Genomic DNA, 16864 nt, shown 5'->3' with positions numbered 1-16864 from the left:
CACCGCTAATTTGATCGCCACCCAGCTCTAGCTTAGCTACAAACATCATGGTTGAGTGGAGTCCAATTCAGCTTGTTGTTGATGTGTGTGTGAGCCCATCTCCTATTGGCAAGAGATCTAGTGCTAGGTTGGCTGCAAAGAAAAAACTCAAATTCGGAAGAAATAGAAATGCCATAGTCAAAGCTCAAGAAATTCTAGCTGCTAAGTTAAATAACGCTGCTGCAAATCAATTTCAAAGCTCTAAGGCATTAATTTCTAATGACCAGGTGGATTTGATTGAACAGCTTGCAAGGCATTTCATGAGGCCCCTTACTAAGGAACAAATGGAGGCAATTATGGAGCTGACAACTCAGGGAAAGGAAAAGGAAGGGACCAAGAAGAAGGGCAGCAAGGTGACACCTCTCAAGGCTCCTATCATAGAGGCTGTTGCGAGGATCTGAGTGGATTTTAGGAATTGTGTGAGTCGATCTGGTGCAGAATGTTATCTCACATGTGTAATAGTCTATGGGTCGCCCAACTGCTTTTGATGACTGCTTTGGGTAGCAGGTTGTGGGCTTGGCAGCGGTGTTTCTTCATTTGGCTTGCTCTGTCTATGTTTCGGTCTATCATAATTTTAGTTGTGAGTTGCATGTTGTCCCCAGCTGGAAGCATGCTGTTGACGCTGGTTGACTGGTCGAGTCCTGTTTCTTCATCTGTGTTCCTCTTGTGTGGCTCTACCTGGTTAAGTAGGGGAACTACTTTTGATTAATGAATGCCAACTGTTGTATTCTATCATGGAATGTGAGGGGGCTAAATGACCCAGCTAAAAGGGCAAGTGTGAAACATACGATTCTCTCTTCTGGGGCAACTATTGTCTGTCTTCAAGAGACAAAGATAATGAGTTGGAATAATAACTTACTAAAGGAAACACTGGGATACAAGTTAGCTGCTCAGATGGTTCATTTACCATCTCTTGGAGCGTCAGGTGGGATTCTAATTGCATGTGATGCGGATCTTTTTGACATAATTGCTATTCCCTATCCATCAGTATACCCGTTATCCGTCAGAATCAGCTCCCGTCCGAGCGATGTGGTGTGGGACCTCACAGGGGGTTATGGTCCTCAACCTGAAAATGAAAAAATGAATTTTCTGGTAGAGTTGTGCCATATTCGTAATCTGATGAAGTCGGAATGACTGATTTTAGGTGATTTTAACATGATAAGGATAGCAAGGGAGAAAAACAAAGGATTAATTTATAGAAGGCTGATGAGGCAGTTCAACCACACAATTGATTACCTTTAGCTTTTAGAGCTTGACCTCAATGGTAAATTATACACATGGTCAAATGAACAGGACGACCCTACGATGTCTAGGATTGATAGGTTCTTAGCGACTACGGAATGACATGATTTCTTCCCCCAGGCTGATCTGCAGGCCATTGGGTCCATGACCTCGGATCATTGCCCCTTAGTTACGCAAGGTATGTATGCCTTTAGTTTCTATAAGGGGTTTAGATTTGAAGCTCTTTGGACAAAAATTGATGGGTTCAATGAGGTGGTTCAGCAAGCGTGGACATTTAGTGTTCGTTCTTCCGATGCCATTCTTCGGCTACATGTGAAGATGACCCGCACGACTAAAGCTCTATTGATCTAGAGACGAAAGACAGTAGGCAATTTTAAAGTGCAACTAGCAATCATTCAGACTGTCCTTACCCTCCTTGAGAAAGCACAGGAATCCAGGCAACTCTCCGGGGACGAGCTAGAGTTTAGGAGAAGTCTAAAAATGAAAATCCTAGGGCTAGTGGTAGTTCAAAAGGCAAGAGCTAGAGAACATTCAAGACTTATCTAGATGCGTCTGGGAGATGCAAACACAAAATTCTTTCACCTCATGGCAAATAATAGAAGAAGGAAAAATTTCATTAGATCACTGGTTCGTGACGACAGGTTGCTCACCAGTCAGGAAGAGAAACTGCATGAGGCCCACCATCATTTCTCTGAAGTTATTGGCAGAAGGGGTGCTAGACAAAGGGTTGTTCAGTGGGGTAACTTAGGCTATAGTCCATTTGAATTATCATATCTGGATCTTATGTTCAATGATTATGAGATTAAAAATGTGGTTATGGGGATGCACTCTGAAAAGGTGCCAGCTCCAGATGGTTTCATAGGGATTTTCTATAAGAGTTGTTTTGAGCTGATTAAAGATGATCTATCCAGTGCAATTCATGATTTCTATCACCATAGATGCAAAACCTAAACCTCGTTAATGAGGTAAATATCACACTTTTACGAAAAAAGGAGGGTGCTGACAGAATTGACATGTTTAGACCGATCAGTCTCATCAATAGCTTCATGAAAATATTGACCAAGATTTTAGCAAATAGACTTGCGCCAAGAATGAATGAGATCGTCTCCACTGCCCAAAACACGTTCATTCAAAAACGTTCAATTCATGATAACTTTCTCTACGTCCAAAAAGTTATTCAGAAACTTCATAGGAACAATCAGCCAGCCCTTTTGTCAAGCTTGACATATCCAAAGCTTTTGATTCCATCAACTCGGCATATCTGTTAGAGGTACTGAGAGCTCTAGGTTTTTCCTAGAAATGGAGGAATTGGATCGCAACAATATTAGGATCTTCCTCTTCAAAAATCATCATCAACGGTCAACAAACAAATGCAATTAAGCACATGCGGGGCGTTCGTCAGGGTGATCCGCTATCGTCGTTCCTATTTATTCTAGCAATGGACCCTCTTCAGAGGATGATTGAGATGGCGGTAGATGCAAGGCTTTTGGGGCGGGTTCTGCCAAATAAGGCTAAACTGCGTTGTTCTCTTTATGCAGATGATGCAGGTGTGTTTGTTAGAGCAGATAAAGAGGATCTGAAGGTTTTGAAAAGGATTCTGGAATTTTTTGAAGGGTGTTCAGGGCTGAAGATTAATTTTGATAAAACTGAAATTTTCCGATTCAATATCCCCAAACTCTTTGGTCAGATCTGATGGATGTGTTCCCTGGCAAATACTCAAAATTTTTGAGGAAGTATCTTGGTCCACCTCTACATTTTAGAAACGTTAGGAGAATTGATGTCCAACCGCTAATTGACAAAATTAATAAAAGGCTAGCAGGATGGAAAGGCAGACTACTCTCAAAGGCAGGTAGGGAAACCTTGGTTAAAGCAGTGCTATCTGCTCATCCTATCTACCATCTGACGGTCTTTTCGGCGTAGAAATGGCTACTTAAAAGAATTGACAAGTTAAGAAGAAGCTTCCTTTGGAAAGGGAATAGTCTAGAATTTTGTAACGGGGGTCATTGTTTGATTAACTGGTCCACAACTTGCCTACCAAAGAATAGGGGGGTCTGGGAGTTCTAGATCTGGAGCGTTTTGCAAGAGCGCTAAGGCTAAGATGGCGGTGGCTAAGGTGGAAAGTTAAAGAAAAAGCATGGGTTGTGCAGCTACCGTGTGACAAGGCGGATGTAGATCTCTTTAACGTGTCAACAATTGTGACTATTGGTAATGGGAAGATGGCGGATTTCTGGGGATCTAGTTGGATTGAAGGACAGACACCAAAGAATATTGCACCTAAGCTATATAAGAAAGCAAGAAGAAAGAACATCTCGGTTTTAGGGCTCTTAGAAACAATTGCTGGATGTAGTTCTGTGCGCCTTTCTCTCGGGAGGAGGAAGTGAGAGAATTCGTATTACTTTGGCTAGCAATCAGCAGCGCACAAGGTCTCAATGACCTCGAAGACACCATTTCTTGGAGATGGTCGGCAGATGGGGAATACAGTTCAAGTAGCGCCTACAAAATTCAGTTCACAACGAACTTCTGTAAAATCCACATCAATCCTATTTGAAAAGCCAAAACTGAACTAAAATGTTGTTTCTTTGCTTGGACATTGTTGCACAACAAAATATTAACTTCAGACAATCTGCAAAAACGGTGATGGCCTTGCAATCAAAATTGTTCGTTTTGTAATGTGTCTCCGGAGACAGCAGCACACCTTTGTAAGGATTGCCCCTTCGCCGAGGAAGCATGGAGCATGATCCTGACTTGGGCTAATTTGCGGTTCCTGGACGGTATTTCCAAAACCGGATCACTACACGCGTGGTGGTTTAGACTGAGGATGCTCTGTAGTAAGCAATCAAGAAAAAGTTTCGATGGCCTCATAATTTATTTCTGGTGAAGCTTATGGTTGGAAAGAAACAAAAGAATCTTTAAGGATCAACAGAGAATGACAGAGCAAGTGGTGCAGGTGGTGAAAGAGCTCATTGGTGGAGGTGTAGCCTGCCTGTAACGACTGGGGGCCCGGTCAGGGGGGGTTCGGGTCGTTTCATTTAAGCGTCAGTGTTCTATCTAGGTCAATATTGTTAAGTTGTTTGGGCTGTGTCAGTTTGTAAAGTTTTTTATCTCTTCTAATATATTGGAATGGAAAATCTTTTGTCTTTCCCTTTCATAAAAAAATATGGCTACACTATAAAAGTGCCATGTTCTTACTAAAATATAAGAGGTTGTTTACTTCAAGGCCTGAAAATTGTACCTAGGCTAGGTAGCTCAACCACTGGGTAGCGCTCTTAGATTAGCCACAGGCCCACAGTGTACCGATACTCCAAATAACCAATTATTTTCTGTCAACACCACTGCTCCATTTTCATAAAGAGCTGCAGCGGCCACCATCTTCTAATAACAGCATGTCAAAACAGCTAATTCATTCATCTAGTAACCGTTCTCGTCTCCTCGAGTCACCTACAAGTGGGGCCACGTATTTTCTCCCAGGACAGGCATCCATGCGTGAACTTTCCTCGATGCTGGATTTTCGGATGCTTCAATTCCATCCTGCAATGTGCGGGTATGATGCTCAAACCAAACAGAGGTTTCGATCATCCGTAAAATAGGACAATGGGTAGTTTTACCAAAAGTGAAGATGAAAACGGTAATTTTTTTTGTTACCGTTTCCAAATTTTACTGAAATTTAGAAGTAATCGGAAACGAAAACGGTTACCGAAAATACGGAAACGAAATTGGATGGAAAAAAATTGAAAACAGAAATGGTTGGGTTTTTCCCCGGCCATTTCCAAAAATTACCGTATCTAGTCGGTATTTTACTGTTGATAATGAATTCGGTATTTTTTTCAAAAAAAATATTAAATCTAAACTACTCTTTGTAAATTTGTAATAAATCCATCTTAACTCAAAAAAAATATGGAACTGATTTTATTATTTTTCTAAACCTAAGATCTATCTAATGATATATAGTTTAGAGTTGTTTGAAGCTTTTATGCATGTTATTTATAGTTTTTGCTAATTATTACTCTTGATACATATATTCATAATTTATACGAGGATCTGCGAAGAACTAGGAGGACACCAACTATGATGACTATGTCAAGTAGTAGGAGTAAGATTAGAATGCAAGTGTTATTATACACATTTTGATTTCATATTCATATGCTACTAGACTTACCATTCTTTATTTAAATACATGATAATGATTTTATTAGTGTATTATATTGTCTTATTATATTAAAATGTCTTATAAATTATTATTTATATTATGATGGGTCAAGTTATATAGCTAGTTCTGTGCTCCATAGTTTGATGTGTAATATTATTTCATGGCTTTTGATGGTTATCAATTTATTTTCAATTGGATAGTTTCGCTTCGTAAAGTATTGTGTTGTGACTTTTTAAATATATATATATATATATATATATATATATATATATATATATATATATATATATATATATATATATATATATATATATATGCATATGCATAGTATTTGTCGCTTGTATTTGTGAGATGTTGTTTTAATAGTTATGAGATATGTTTTAGTCCTTCATGTGTAAATATTTATACTTATTACTAATTTTTGTGGACATATGACTTAAAAAATAAAATCAATTAAGAGTACATGTTACGATTTTACTAGTCGTATTTTAGATTCTGACCATAACTGCTATAATTTTTTACTGAACTTTCATTTCCGATGTTCTAAATTACCGACGTCGTTTTCGTTTTCGGAATTATCTTTTCCGAGGAAATTATGAAAACGGAAATAGTTCGTGTCTACCGACTGCTAACCGAGCTCTACAACCAGTTTGAGCATCTTTGGTAGCCAGACGACCATTTAGGAAAAAGAAAGCGGTACAACTCAAGCCAACAAAAACAGCCAGGGTGCTTGGTTCTACATTTAGAATCGATGGCCCCCCGCCCCGAAAAATAAACGACCCAAGAATTGGTCCATTACACAATACTAATATCTAGAAATCCTCAAATGTATAGACATAATTTAGATTTCTTAAATCAGACATACCTAAACTAGGTTAAATATCCAACAAAAACGACACGAACAGTTGGTGGAGCTGGAAAGGTAATGCCATCAGAAAATACGGTAGCAGAAGTTCTACCGGACTGCCATCTGATTCCCCAATTCATGAAAGACCACGCCGCATCAGTCCCTCCATGCTTTTCAAACATTACAGACTGCCAACAATACGATGTTGCAAGTGATTTACATCTACATATCCCTCGGCCATTAGAAACAATAGAGATGATACAACAGCTGCCTTATATAGTTGTCCTAAGAGATTACAGTGTTCTGACTGTTTGCTCACAATCCGAAGAATGTATCAGTCTTTGCGTATAAATAACAGCATTGCCATATAGTTCGTGTGAATAGTTACCTCAAACAAATGATAATTTACTCTAAAACAATAAACACCACGTATAAAAAAATGCAGAATTCACAATTTACGCTGCTGGCCAGCACTACAAGCAAGGTAGAAAGGCTCCATGATTGTCTGCAGCAGCACCGGCACCGAAGAAGCTAATAAACAGAGGCATAACTTGGATGCAGATCCATCCTCATCTACAACAAAAAATTCCCATCTAGCCCCCTCAGGTATTTACACGAGGGGGCAGATCTTTGGCTGAGCCTCTTCAGATAAGAGTCACAATCTGGATCAGCAGTTCACACCACATTGCCCCAAGGCGGCAGCTTTCTGTGTCGGGGAGATGAAAGGATCGATCTTCACCCACAGCAAGGAGAAGATAGACGCAAGGAGGATGGACCAAACGATGACGATTGTTGGCGTGCGGTTCTGCCTGCCCATGAGACCCTTGAGGAAGGGGTAGAGATGGAGGATCACCCAGATCGAGAAGAACAGCTTTCCAAAGAGCGGACCCCAGGATTGGTAGCCGCTGTTAATGGCATACGAAATTCCTGCCACCATTCCGACCAGGTTAATGACAAGAACAGTGGTCGGAGGGATGAGCAAACTGGTCCACTTGAACACATATAGCTCAGCAAAGTCGCCATCCTCATCAGATGCCTTTGAGGTAACTGTGAAGTTGGTATCAATCCCAGCCAACACTTTCAGCAGACCCTGGAACACCGCGAAGAGATGGGCAGAGGTGCCACCAATAACCCAAAACTGCTCATTTCTCCACCAATCTTCAATGCCAACACCACTCCATCTGAGCTCCAATATACCAGTTGCGAAAATGGAGGCAAAAAGAAGAATGAAGAACATTCCAGCATAATTACTAATCTGCACATCAGAAAATGTTATGAACATTAGAAAAATAGCAATGTGATAATCAATAGAAAGGTTGGCAGAATCTAGGAAAAAAACACAGCTCTGCTGATCTAGATCATATTGCACAAGACACTTTGCTTGCGTCCATTAACATCACAAGCGAAATAATTCAAATAATAAACTCTATAGAGTAAGAAAAATGCCAAGGCGAAACAAATACTAGTTATGGCTACTACTTATCCATTGGTACTATTTGTTAGTTCAATGTGATAGCAGGTATACATGGTAGAGCAGTGATATGACAAATGAGAAATTATAACAGAGTTATGCCTAAAAATACTGAACAGAAGGAAAAGTGGATATCTTGTCACTGACCTCAGGAATGATAAATTTATTGGTAAGAAGACAGATAGCAGGAAGCACACAATAGGCGATAAGCGGAACAGATGTGATTGGATAAACAATGGTGTTAATGTAAGCCAGCCTCTCCAAAAGCTTCAATCGCCCATTGTAGCCATACCATATAGGACAATGTCTGCTAAGCAGAATTTCCACTGACCCAAGAGCCCAACGGAGCACCTGATTAAGACGATCAGAAAGATTGATTGGTGCAGAACCCTTGAAACAAGGTCGTGGTGGCATGCAGTAGATTGATTGCCAGCCTCTTGCATGCATTTTAAACCCAGTCAGAATATCCTCTGTAACTGAACCATAGATCCAGCCAATCTGAAAAAAAAACATAGAAAGGATAATCACAATCTGAGTCCTGGAACGGGAAAAAGGAGATACCATGCTACGATATTAAGTTAAAGAACTCTATGGTAATGAATCAGAGGGAAAACATGTTTGCCACACTAACCTCTTTTCCCCATTCAGTTTTGTCCTCGTACCCACAGCTGATAACATGGATAGCTTCCTTCAGTAGAGAAGCTGGGTTTGTTGAAGGTGGTATGCCACCTTGAGTCATAAAGGTGGATGCAATGAAGATTGGAGACTGACCAAAGCGTTTCTCCAATTTCCTCTGGGACATAAGCACTGACCTTTCATCCTCATAACCTAATGGGATTCCAAAACTGAGATCAGCAGGAGCCAGCCAACTTGAGAAGGTAAAGATTGTTTTGCTTTTTTATGTCCAAAAATCAGACTAAGAGAATCATGTTTGATATTGCAATAAAAGCAGCGATTGTTCTCAGATCTCTAAGAATAAAAGTAAGGTAAGAAATGCAAAACAGCAAGAACACACCTTCAATACCCTCCTCGATGTCTTCCATGTTAAAGATGGGAGCTGAAGATTCTGTTCTCTTCATAATACGGCTTTGACTATCCATATAACTCTTGTTCTTTCTCTTCCTTCTACCACAGCAGCTCTTAACAACAATGTTAGGTTCCAGATCAGCTTCAGTCAAAACAGGATCATATCCATACAAAGCCTGCCTATTGAAACAGCATCCTGTTCCCACATAGACTGGACCCTGAATGCCATCTAGACCTTTCATGTTGATCTGCAAAACAAATACCATGTGAGCCATAAATATCTTGTTGTGGATTACAGAAGAACCATCGGTCCACAATACTTACATCAAAGAAGACTATGTTCCTATTAGCATATCGATCGTGCAAGTCAATGCCATCAAATCTTTGTGGAAATTGTACATAACAAGTTTTCCTTCCTAGAGCTGGATCCATCATGAAGCACATTGCTTCTCTAAGAGCTTTGCTGCTATTGAAGTAATGGTCACAATCCACATTGAGAAGATAGGCACCATTTGTCAGCACAGCAGATACACGAATCTGCCCACCAGTGAAAGGGGTATAATTAGCATGGAACAGATGAATCAAGTGCCTGGTGTAGAAGTGAATTCATGGAGAGAAAAGCATACCAGTGCATTCATTGCACCAGCCTTCTTGTGATGCTGAAAGCCTGGTCTCTTTTCACGAGAGACATAGACAAGACGTGGTAATTCATTTCCATCAGTGTCAAGCCCACCACTGTGCCCCAAGAACACCTGATTTCACATAGAAAAAACATAAGAACAAGATTACATCCAAGTTTCTAAAGAAGCTTCAGTTGAAGCAATGGGCGGTTGGGCACCTGAATCATGCCAGGATGGTCCCTAGGGTTATTCCCAGGCCAAGCAGTTCCATCAGCCATGGTCCACCCCTCTTCAGGCACTTTCTGTGCTTTGGCAACAAGGGCATTGATTCTTATTTTGAATTCTTCATACTCTCTCTGAAAAAAAGCATATCCAGAGTTAAAACAAGGTAGAGCAATGGTGATGTAACCATGAGGTAGTAGTTTACCTTCATTGCTCGTCTTTCCTTAACAAATGAAGGTTGAATTTTGTCCTTCAGGTAATCTATTTTTTGAGCAAAGTAAAATTCTGGAGCTCTTGGTTCAATATTGTGCTTCTTACAAAAGGGAACCCACTTTCTAGCAAATTCGGCAGTTTCAGAGAGAGACTCAAAAGTCAGCATAGCTGAGCCATCATCAGAAACATAGCATGACACTTTGTCAACAGGGTAATCCACAGCAAGAATGGACAAAACAGTGTTGGCTGTGATCAGTGGAGGTTCCTTCAATGGATCCACTGTACTGACAAAGACATCAATGGGAGCCAGCTGTGATGGCTCTCCCTCTCTATCATACCTGCAACATTTAGGTATATCAACACAAAAAAACATTTCAGCAAACAAAATCTCAAAGAAATGTGTGCAATATTGTAGCTTACCTCAATGCAAGCCTGTCGAGATATGTCTCACGGTTGATTGGATACCATTTTGGGAACTGATCTAGAAGCCAGGACAAGGCAAACCAGACCTCACAGATAACAGATACTAGCCACAATCCATAAGCATTACGCACTGGATGACTGATACGATATTGGAAGAAGAAGCACAGGATGATAAGACGGAGAATGATTACTATCCGGTAAAGGTTGAGCTGGTTTGAGGAAATTGGCACAATGCGGCTCAAAGGTAGGCGTGCATCATCAACCCTGCGATAAAGAAAAAGTTACAGAGAACTCAATTCCGTTGAAGCAAAATATACAATAAATGAATGTGTGCACTATTAGTAAGGGTTAGCTAAGGAAGCATAGGAAATAGACCTTCATCTACTAGGAAATGCAAAATTATCTTAGTCATTGATTAACTGTGAATGGGTAGTTTAATGCCCTTGTGAGTCCTCTTCAGTGTACCCTCATATAACATACCCCGACTAGTTCATCCGAAAGCAACACAAGTTCCCAGATACAGCATGTATATCATGCAGACCTAAATCTAATGCACTATAAGGAGGCATGTATGATATCATAGGCAAGGGAAGGTGGTATACATTTGCATATCTTCTCCATTTGAGCCAGTCCCCTCCATGTCTCCTCTAGCCTCTGGATATTTATTAGTCACTTGCAACATATTTTTGTCCTGTTTAACCCTCCAGCTCTCAACTCTTTCCTTCCAGTCAACACTATTAAGCCCATAGGAATTCAAGTCCTTCGAGGGGTCCACAATCCTCACAGGAACTGAAATCATAGTAAAAAAATATTAATTATCCCCAGCTAATATGCAGCAAATTCTCCACACAAAGCAATTTACGATGTTCGATAGAATACCTGGAACGCTTGGATCAACATAGCTCGATGTTGGACTGCGGATAGAATGACGGTCAGGGGATGCATCAGGGATCTCTCCAGATATCTGAAGATAAATATCAGTATGTTAGTTGGTGAGAGCACATATTCATATAGAAATAAGTATAGTAAAAAAAGTGCACTGGTGCACACTATCAAACATTACACCACAGAATCAAGGCTCAGATCGATAAATGAACATGACTGACATATATTGTACCTGTTGTCCACTTGTAAGGCGTGGAATCCGATGGTGTGGGTCATGGCGAGCAGATGAAGACAGATCAGCGTCATCTCCTTGAAGCTGCCACTCTGGGCCCTTCCCATTGCCTTGCTTATAGTTGAATTCATTGTCCAGGTCATCAACATCTTCCTCCTCATCATCACCATGAACTCGAGGGCTACCTGAATTTCATTAGAGAGGAAGTCAGAAGAATTCGTTAACTACTGTTATTGAGAATGAAACGGATTCAAAGGCTGAATCTAGGTTGTCAAATGTCAACATCATAAGGGATGTCCATTACACTGCAACCTTTATTTACATAAAGTAAGCACGTGATGTAGACTCCCTCATGCTAACATCCTACAAGTTACACACACCGAAAGAAGATGCAAGGAAACCAACCTTTCTGTCTCTTGTATCTAGTCTTGCACTGAGGGCAGCATTGGTTCCCTTCCTTGCGCTCGTACTCATAGCAAGGGCGGCAGACAGGGAAGGCACACTCATTGCAGGCAACAAAGACATCACCAGTGGCTGAAACGCCAACAGTGTCGCCACAAATCTGGCAGACCTGCCCATTCGCACTCTTCGTGGGCTTAGCCTGCATCAGCAAGATAACAACAAAGTCAGCACACATGCAAACAACAATTAGAAGACATGTCAGCCATCCATGCACTTCACTAGTGAGTGACAGACTGAAAAATCAGCCAAGTGTCTGCTAGTCTTCAAGTCGAGACATTAAGATCAAAATATTACAAAAGGTAATTTAGAAGTTACATAATATGAACTAATTCAATGGTGCGGTAGTCACAAAGGCAAGCTGCAGTAGGGCAAAGAAGGATCTAATTCACCATCGGTGCCATGGTAATTATGATAAGGAATTGTTCAGTCATGAGTAAACACAGGGATCTAATCAATCCGAGGCTCCATTTCACTGGATCTCCGATACAGAGAAACGTGTCTGGCATTACCAATTGCCGATTTGGCAACTGTTCGAAGAATTGGACCGAGCACGAACAATTCAGGAATCGGCAGGAGGACACGTCCGATCGGTGGCTTAGGGAAACAACGCTGAAATGGGCAGGCGAAATCTACGAGCAGAGACACGGAGAAGCGACCGCAATTGGCCGGCGAACCCCGAGCGTTACACTAAAACTGACACCTCGGTCTAGAATCCCAGATCCACTGGCAGGAACAGAATCTGAAGGTAGCAGCGAGGGTGGCATTGGGTTTGGTGAACGTACCGGGACAGGCGCGTCGCCGTCGTGGCGGATCATGACGAACTCGTTGCGGTTGTGAGAGCCTGCCACCATCCCCTTGTTGGCCGCCATCTCCGCGCTCCTCCTACACACACCGATTCACACTCCACCGACACCGACGAGGCCGGCGGAGGGCAATCAGCCCGTGCGGCCCTCTAGATCCGAGCGGCAGCGGCAGCGACCGCCACCATGCCCCAGATCCCTCCCGCTTGCTCGCTGCAATGCCGCGCAGTGGTGGTGCTGCTGCTGCTTCGCTTCCTCTTCCTCTCCGCACCTTCCTTCTCCTCTATTACATACTCCCCCGCTCTCACTCGGTTAGTTTAGTTGAGTTGGTGGGAGTCGCCTTCCACCGGCTAGTGCCGGTGGCGGTGGAGCTAGTACACGTAACGGCGGGGAGGAGCAAGGGTGATCCTGGCCGTTAGCTCGCTGCAAGGAGGGTGCCTGACCGCTGGATGCTGTGGGGCTGGAGCGTGCACGTCCACGTCGCGTCGCGCGGGCCGTCGCTGTCCACAGCCTGTCCCCCGCCGCGCACGCTGAGAGTGGGGGCCGGGCGACCGGCTGCAGCAGGTCGATCTGTCGGCGCCTCGTCGGCGGACCGAATTGCCCTCCTACCAGCCGATGATTGTTGATATGTTTTTTTCTTTTATAATTAAGTAGCAGTGGCAAAAGGAGGAGGAAATGCCATGTGCACCATGCGTGTTCCGTGTGAGTTGGCATCGGGCTGATCATGTGCTTGTGATTGGTAGATGCAGAGGTCACGGTGAAATCTTAGGCCCCGTTTGGTTTGGGATGTAGTCCCTAAAAAAACAAACATGGTGATTAAAATGGGGTGACTAAACTTTAGTTCTTTAGTCACCAAGTAGGTAACTAAAAAGGACTAAAATAGTATTTTTACCTTATTTAACCTTTCCACTTTCTTCGTATAGCAAACATCCATTAATTAATAGGGGTAAAATAGTCATTATTCACAGCAATTAATGCTCTTTAGTCCGATTTAGTCACTGAACCAAATGGGGTACTTTAGCGACTAAACTTTAGTCACTAAAATTTAGTCTAGTGACTAAAGGAACCAAACAGGGCCTTAGTCTTCGGTCTGATTTAGGTGACAGGAAAATAGAGAAAATTTATAGTAGAGAAATTAAATATCTAAGGGCTAGTTTGGAAACTCTATTTTTCCAAGGGTTTTTCGTTTTCCAAAGGGAAATTAGTTCATTTTTCCTTGGGAAATTGGAAATCCCATGGGAAAATAGTGTTGTCAAACTAGCCCTAAGGCCTTGTTCGTTTGTGTCGGATTGATGGGTCGGAACGATTCCGAGCCGGATTGCTTCTCTAATTTATATAAACTTTGATTAGCCGGAACGATTCCGGGTACAATCCGATGTAAACGAACAAGGCCTAAGGGATTCTCTATGATCCTCTTTATTTTTCTATCCATCAAATCAGTCATTAGAGTTTATTCGGTTAGAGATAGATTGATGATATTTAATTCACCTCAGTCCTCTCGTGAACGCATTACGCAGTATATGTTTTTGTCACTCATCATTGATGCGAGTGCACTTCTAGACTTCTACGTAGGAGAACAATGCTAGAAAATTACTTCGCCCAAATGACTTGTCCTTCTCTCTATTTCCAAGAGCGTCACACACAGGTATGGGTTGCCTTCTCGACCTGGTCTGTTGGGCAAATTGGGAATACTAGCTTGGACAACCAAACAGCAAACACTCCTAATGGACAAACACTTTTGCAACCTTTTCCATTTCATCCACCGACGCCAAACTAAGATAAAAAGATACAATAATACATGTCGTTTATTTTATTTTATATCATTATGTGCATGAATATAATTTTTTTAATCTTTTGCCAGAGGTGGGCAGTTCGTCATTTCGTCCTGTCTTGTTAGCATTTCATGATCACGTACCTTCTTTTTAAAAACAAAAGGCAGGAGGTTTCGTGTTATGAACAATAAATATATTTGTACGCTTTGTTATACTCCATGCAACAAAACTCTCTCTTTTGTCCTATCAAAAAAAAGCTCTCTTTCGCCTGGCACCACAAATATTCAAGGACGTTTTGATTTTTCTTTTGTGGATATATAATGCAGTGCTTGCTATAAACGGCAATGTCGTTTTATTTGATTCAGAAAAAAATCCAACTATATCTGGATTCTTTAGAAAACTTCAAGTGGACTGCTTGCGAGGGATTTGAGAATCTGTTTTGTTCCTGCAAATCCTTATAAATTTCAGTAGTAAATAAACATGTTTTACTGCAATTGCAAACACGCAAGTCTACTACTTGTTTGTTTGCATTAAACTTGTCCGGTAACCCGTTCTTGTCCTAATAATAGTGGTTGGTGTGCAGCTTTCCTGGCCGTCGGTGGCCAGTATGTTTTGATCTGAACTAGAGTTTAGTTCGATTTTAAATGCTAATTAGAAATTATAATGAGTTTATAATAAAACTTGTTACATAATTCAGAACTAATTCATGAGACTAATCTACTAAACCTAATTAATTTATAATTATATTTGCTACAGTAAATATTTGATAATTGTTGAGCATCATTTGTGGCACTGGGCACGTCCGGACGATTCGGTCCTGAGGCTCGTACAGTCCGGCCTGCGGCCAGACCGCCTTTAGGCACGGACGGTCCGTGATTAAATCAGATTAGATGAATTAAGCTTATTTCTCCACGTTTGTTTATCCCTCTAAACTTGCGGGAGTTATGAGGACGGCTAGGAACGGGTCTAGATCTCCCCTATATATTTGAAGGGGTACAACCGATTGAAGAATCAACAATCGAATCAATCAAGTTGTTTATCGTTCTTTTACTTTTCATGCCCTAGGAGTAGCAGTAACTTAGCCTTCTCATCCCCGGTTTTCACATCTATTTGGCTCTACGTCGTCTCGATGCGTCTTGGGTGGCTTGTCGATCCTAAAACAAACTTTGGGATCTCCTCTCCCTGATGGGGTCCCACTCGGGAGGTTAGATCCAGGTGCTATTGGCGAAACGTCGCCACCTTTGCGCACACGCGAACCATCCGGCTTCGGCGCAGAGAAGATCCTGCTCCTGCCACAGGTCGCAAACTGTCCGACCCTAGGCCATGAACCATCTGCGCTACCGCAGAGTGCACCACCGTCAATACACCTCACAGTGATTGGCGCCTATATCGGCGCCAACACACTTTGACGACTTCGCCGGGGACAAGGCGTGAAGACCCATCAGATTGGCCATAAATGGTCGGTTCAAAGGATCACTTTGTTGTTTCTCCTAGCAACATCATCGAGCCAACTATGGAGACTCTATCAGCTGCAGATCGGTAGAAATTCGAGCCATTTCTATATAGAAAGGGAAATGGGCCTTAAAGCCATTTCTATATTTGTTTTGATGCTTGATGACCATCATAACCATCTGAACTAACCAGTTTGCTAAAGTATATGATCACATGTCCATAAAAATATACACCAAAAGATCAAATCCCAAAATTCAGAAGGTGGGTCGTCCGAGTCCCTAGGGCAGACCATTCGAGACACCAAAACTCATATTTGGACAGGAACTATATCGAATTGAAGAAATGAACTGCAGACCGTTTAGAGCAGAATTAAGTACCATTTGACACCATGCACGAACCGTCCAGCTATAATTCACGGGTTGTTTGCCTAAGACTGATTAACCTGAAGGTGCCAAGTTCGATAAAATGAAATTTAGCACCAAGCATGGACCATCCAGGATCAGAGGTGGACCGTCCCCGATGCATTTTATATGACATATGGTGATGCATTTAATGCTCTTAGTGAAAGTACCTTTGGGCGATACTAAGGACCTGGATGTCGCATAGAAGGAGGGTGAATAGGCGAATATATAAATTTAAACTCTAAAGAACTTTTTCTTATTGTACTCGAAGTGTTGTATGCAGCATAATCCAGTTGTGTAGAGTAGACCACAGCGGAATAGAAGCCCTTGTCTCATAAGATCCTACACTTCACAGAAAGACATATTTCAACCATAAGAATAAAAGTGCAAATGAAAAGTAAAATAAGAGACAAGAGACACGTCGATTTTTTTGGTGGTTCAGCCAAGCATGAAATGCTTGCCTACATCCATGTTTGAGTTATCCATCTGGCTTGGAGTCTATTTCAACTCCTTCCTCTGATTGCTCCGGTTTATCACTAAGGTGACAAACAAAGTCTTCTACTATATCGAGATGGGTTACAATAGAACTAAGGTTGTTCACGACTCTTGA

The 16864-nt window shown here is 41.7% G+C and overlaps 1 protein-coding gene across 1 annotated transcript; it reads right to left on the bottom strand.

The window, feature by feature from the left end:
- Nucleotides 1-6623: 6623 nt before the first annotated feature.
- On the bottom strand, nt 6624-12876 carry LOC542564 (cellulose synthase 2). The gene is made up of 14 exons (NM_001112104.1): nt 12612-12876; nt 11773-11968; nt 11368-11552; nt 11130-11214; nt 10853-11039; nt 10248-10514; nt 9820-10165; nt 9611-9748; nt 9399-9524; nt 9097-9309; nt 8762-9020; nt 8378-8574; nt 7894-8244; nt 6624-7530 (listed from the first exon to the last, which is right to left on the bottom strand). Exons 1-14 carry the CDS (start codon nt 12696-12698, stop codon nt 6943-6945), a joined length of 3225 nt encoding a protein of 1074 aa, NP_001105574.1. The 5' UTR covers nt 12699-12876; the 3' UTR covers nt 6624-6942.
- Nucleotides 12877-16864: the final 3988 nt, after the last annotated feature.

This window comes from Zea mays, chromosome 6 (genome assembly GCF_902167145.1).
Source record: "Zea mays cultivar B73 chromosome 6, Zm-B73-REFERENCE-NAM-5.0, whole genome shotgun sequence".
Lineage (NCBI taxonomy): Eukaryota > Viridiplantae > Streptophyta > Magnoliopsida > Poales > Poaceae > Zea > Zea mays.
This window is presented reverse-complemented; position numbering and strand designations above follow the sequence as displayed.

Coding starts and splice junctions, on each gene's coding strand:
- LOC542564 (NM_001112104.1), bottom strand. CDS start 12,698: ATGGCGGCCAACAAGGGGATGGTGGCAGGCTCTCACAACCGCAACGAG. Junction 11,040..11,129: donor TGTTGATCCAAGCGTTCCAG/GTATTCTATCGA, acceptor CTATGATTTCAG/TTCCTGTGAGGATTGTGGAC. Junction 7,531..7,893: donor ATAAATTTATCATTCCTGAG/GTCAGTGACAAG, acceptor TCTGATGTGCAG/ATTAGTAATTATGCTGGAAT.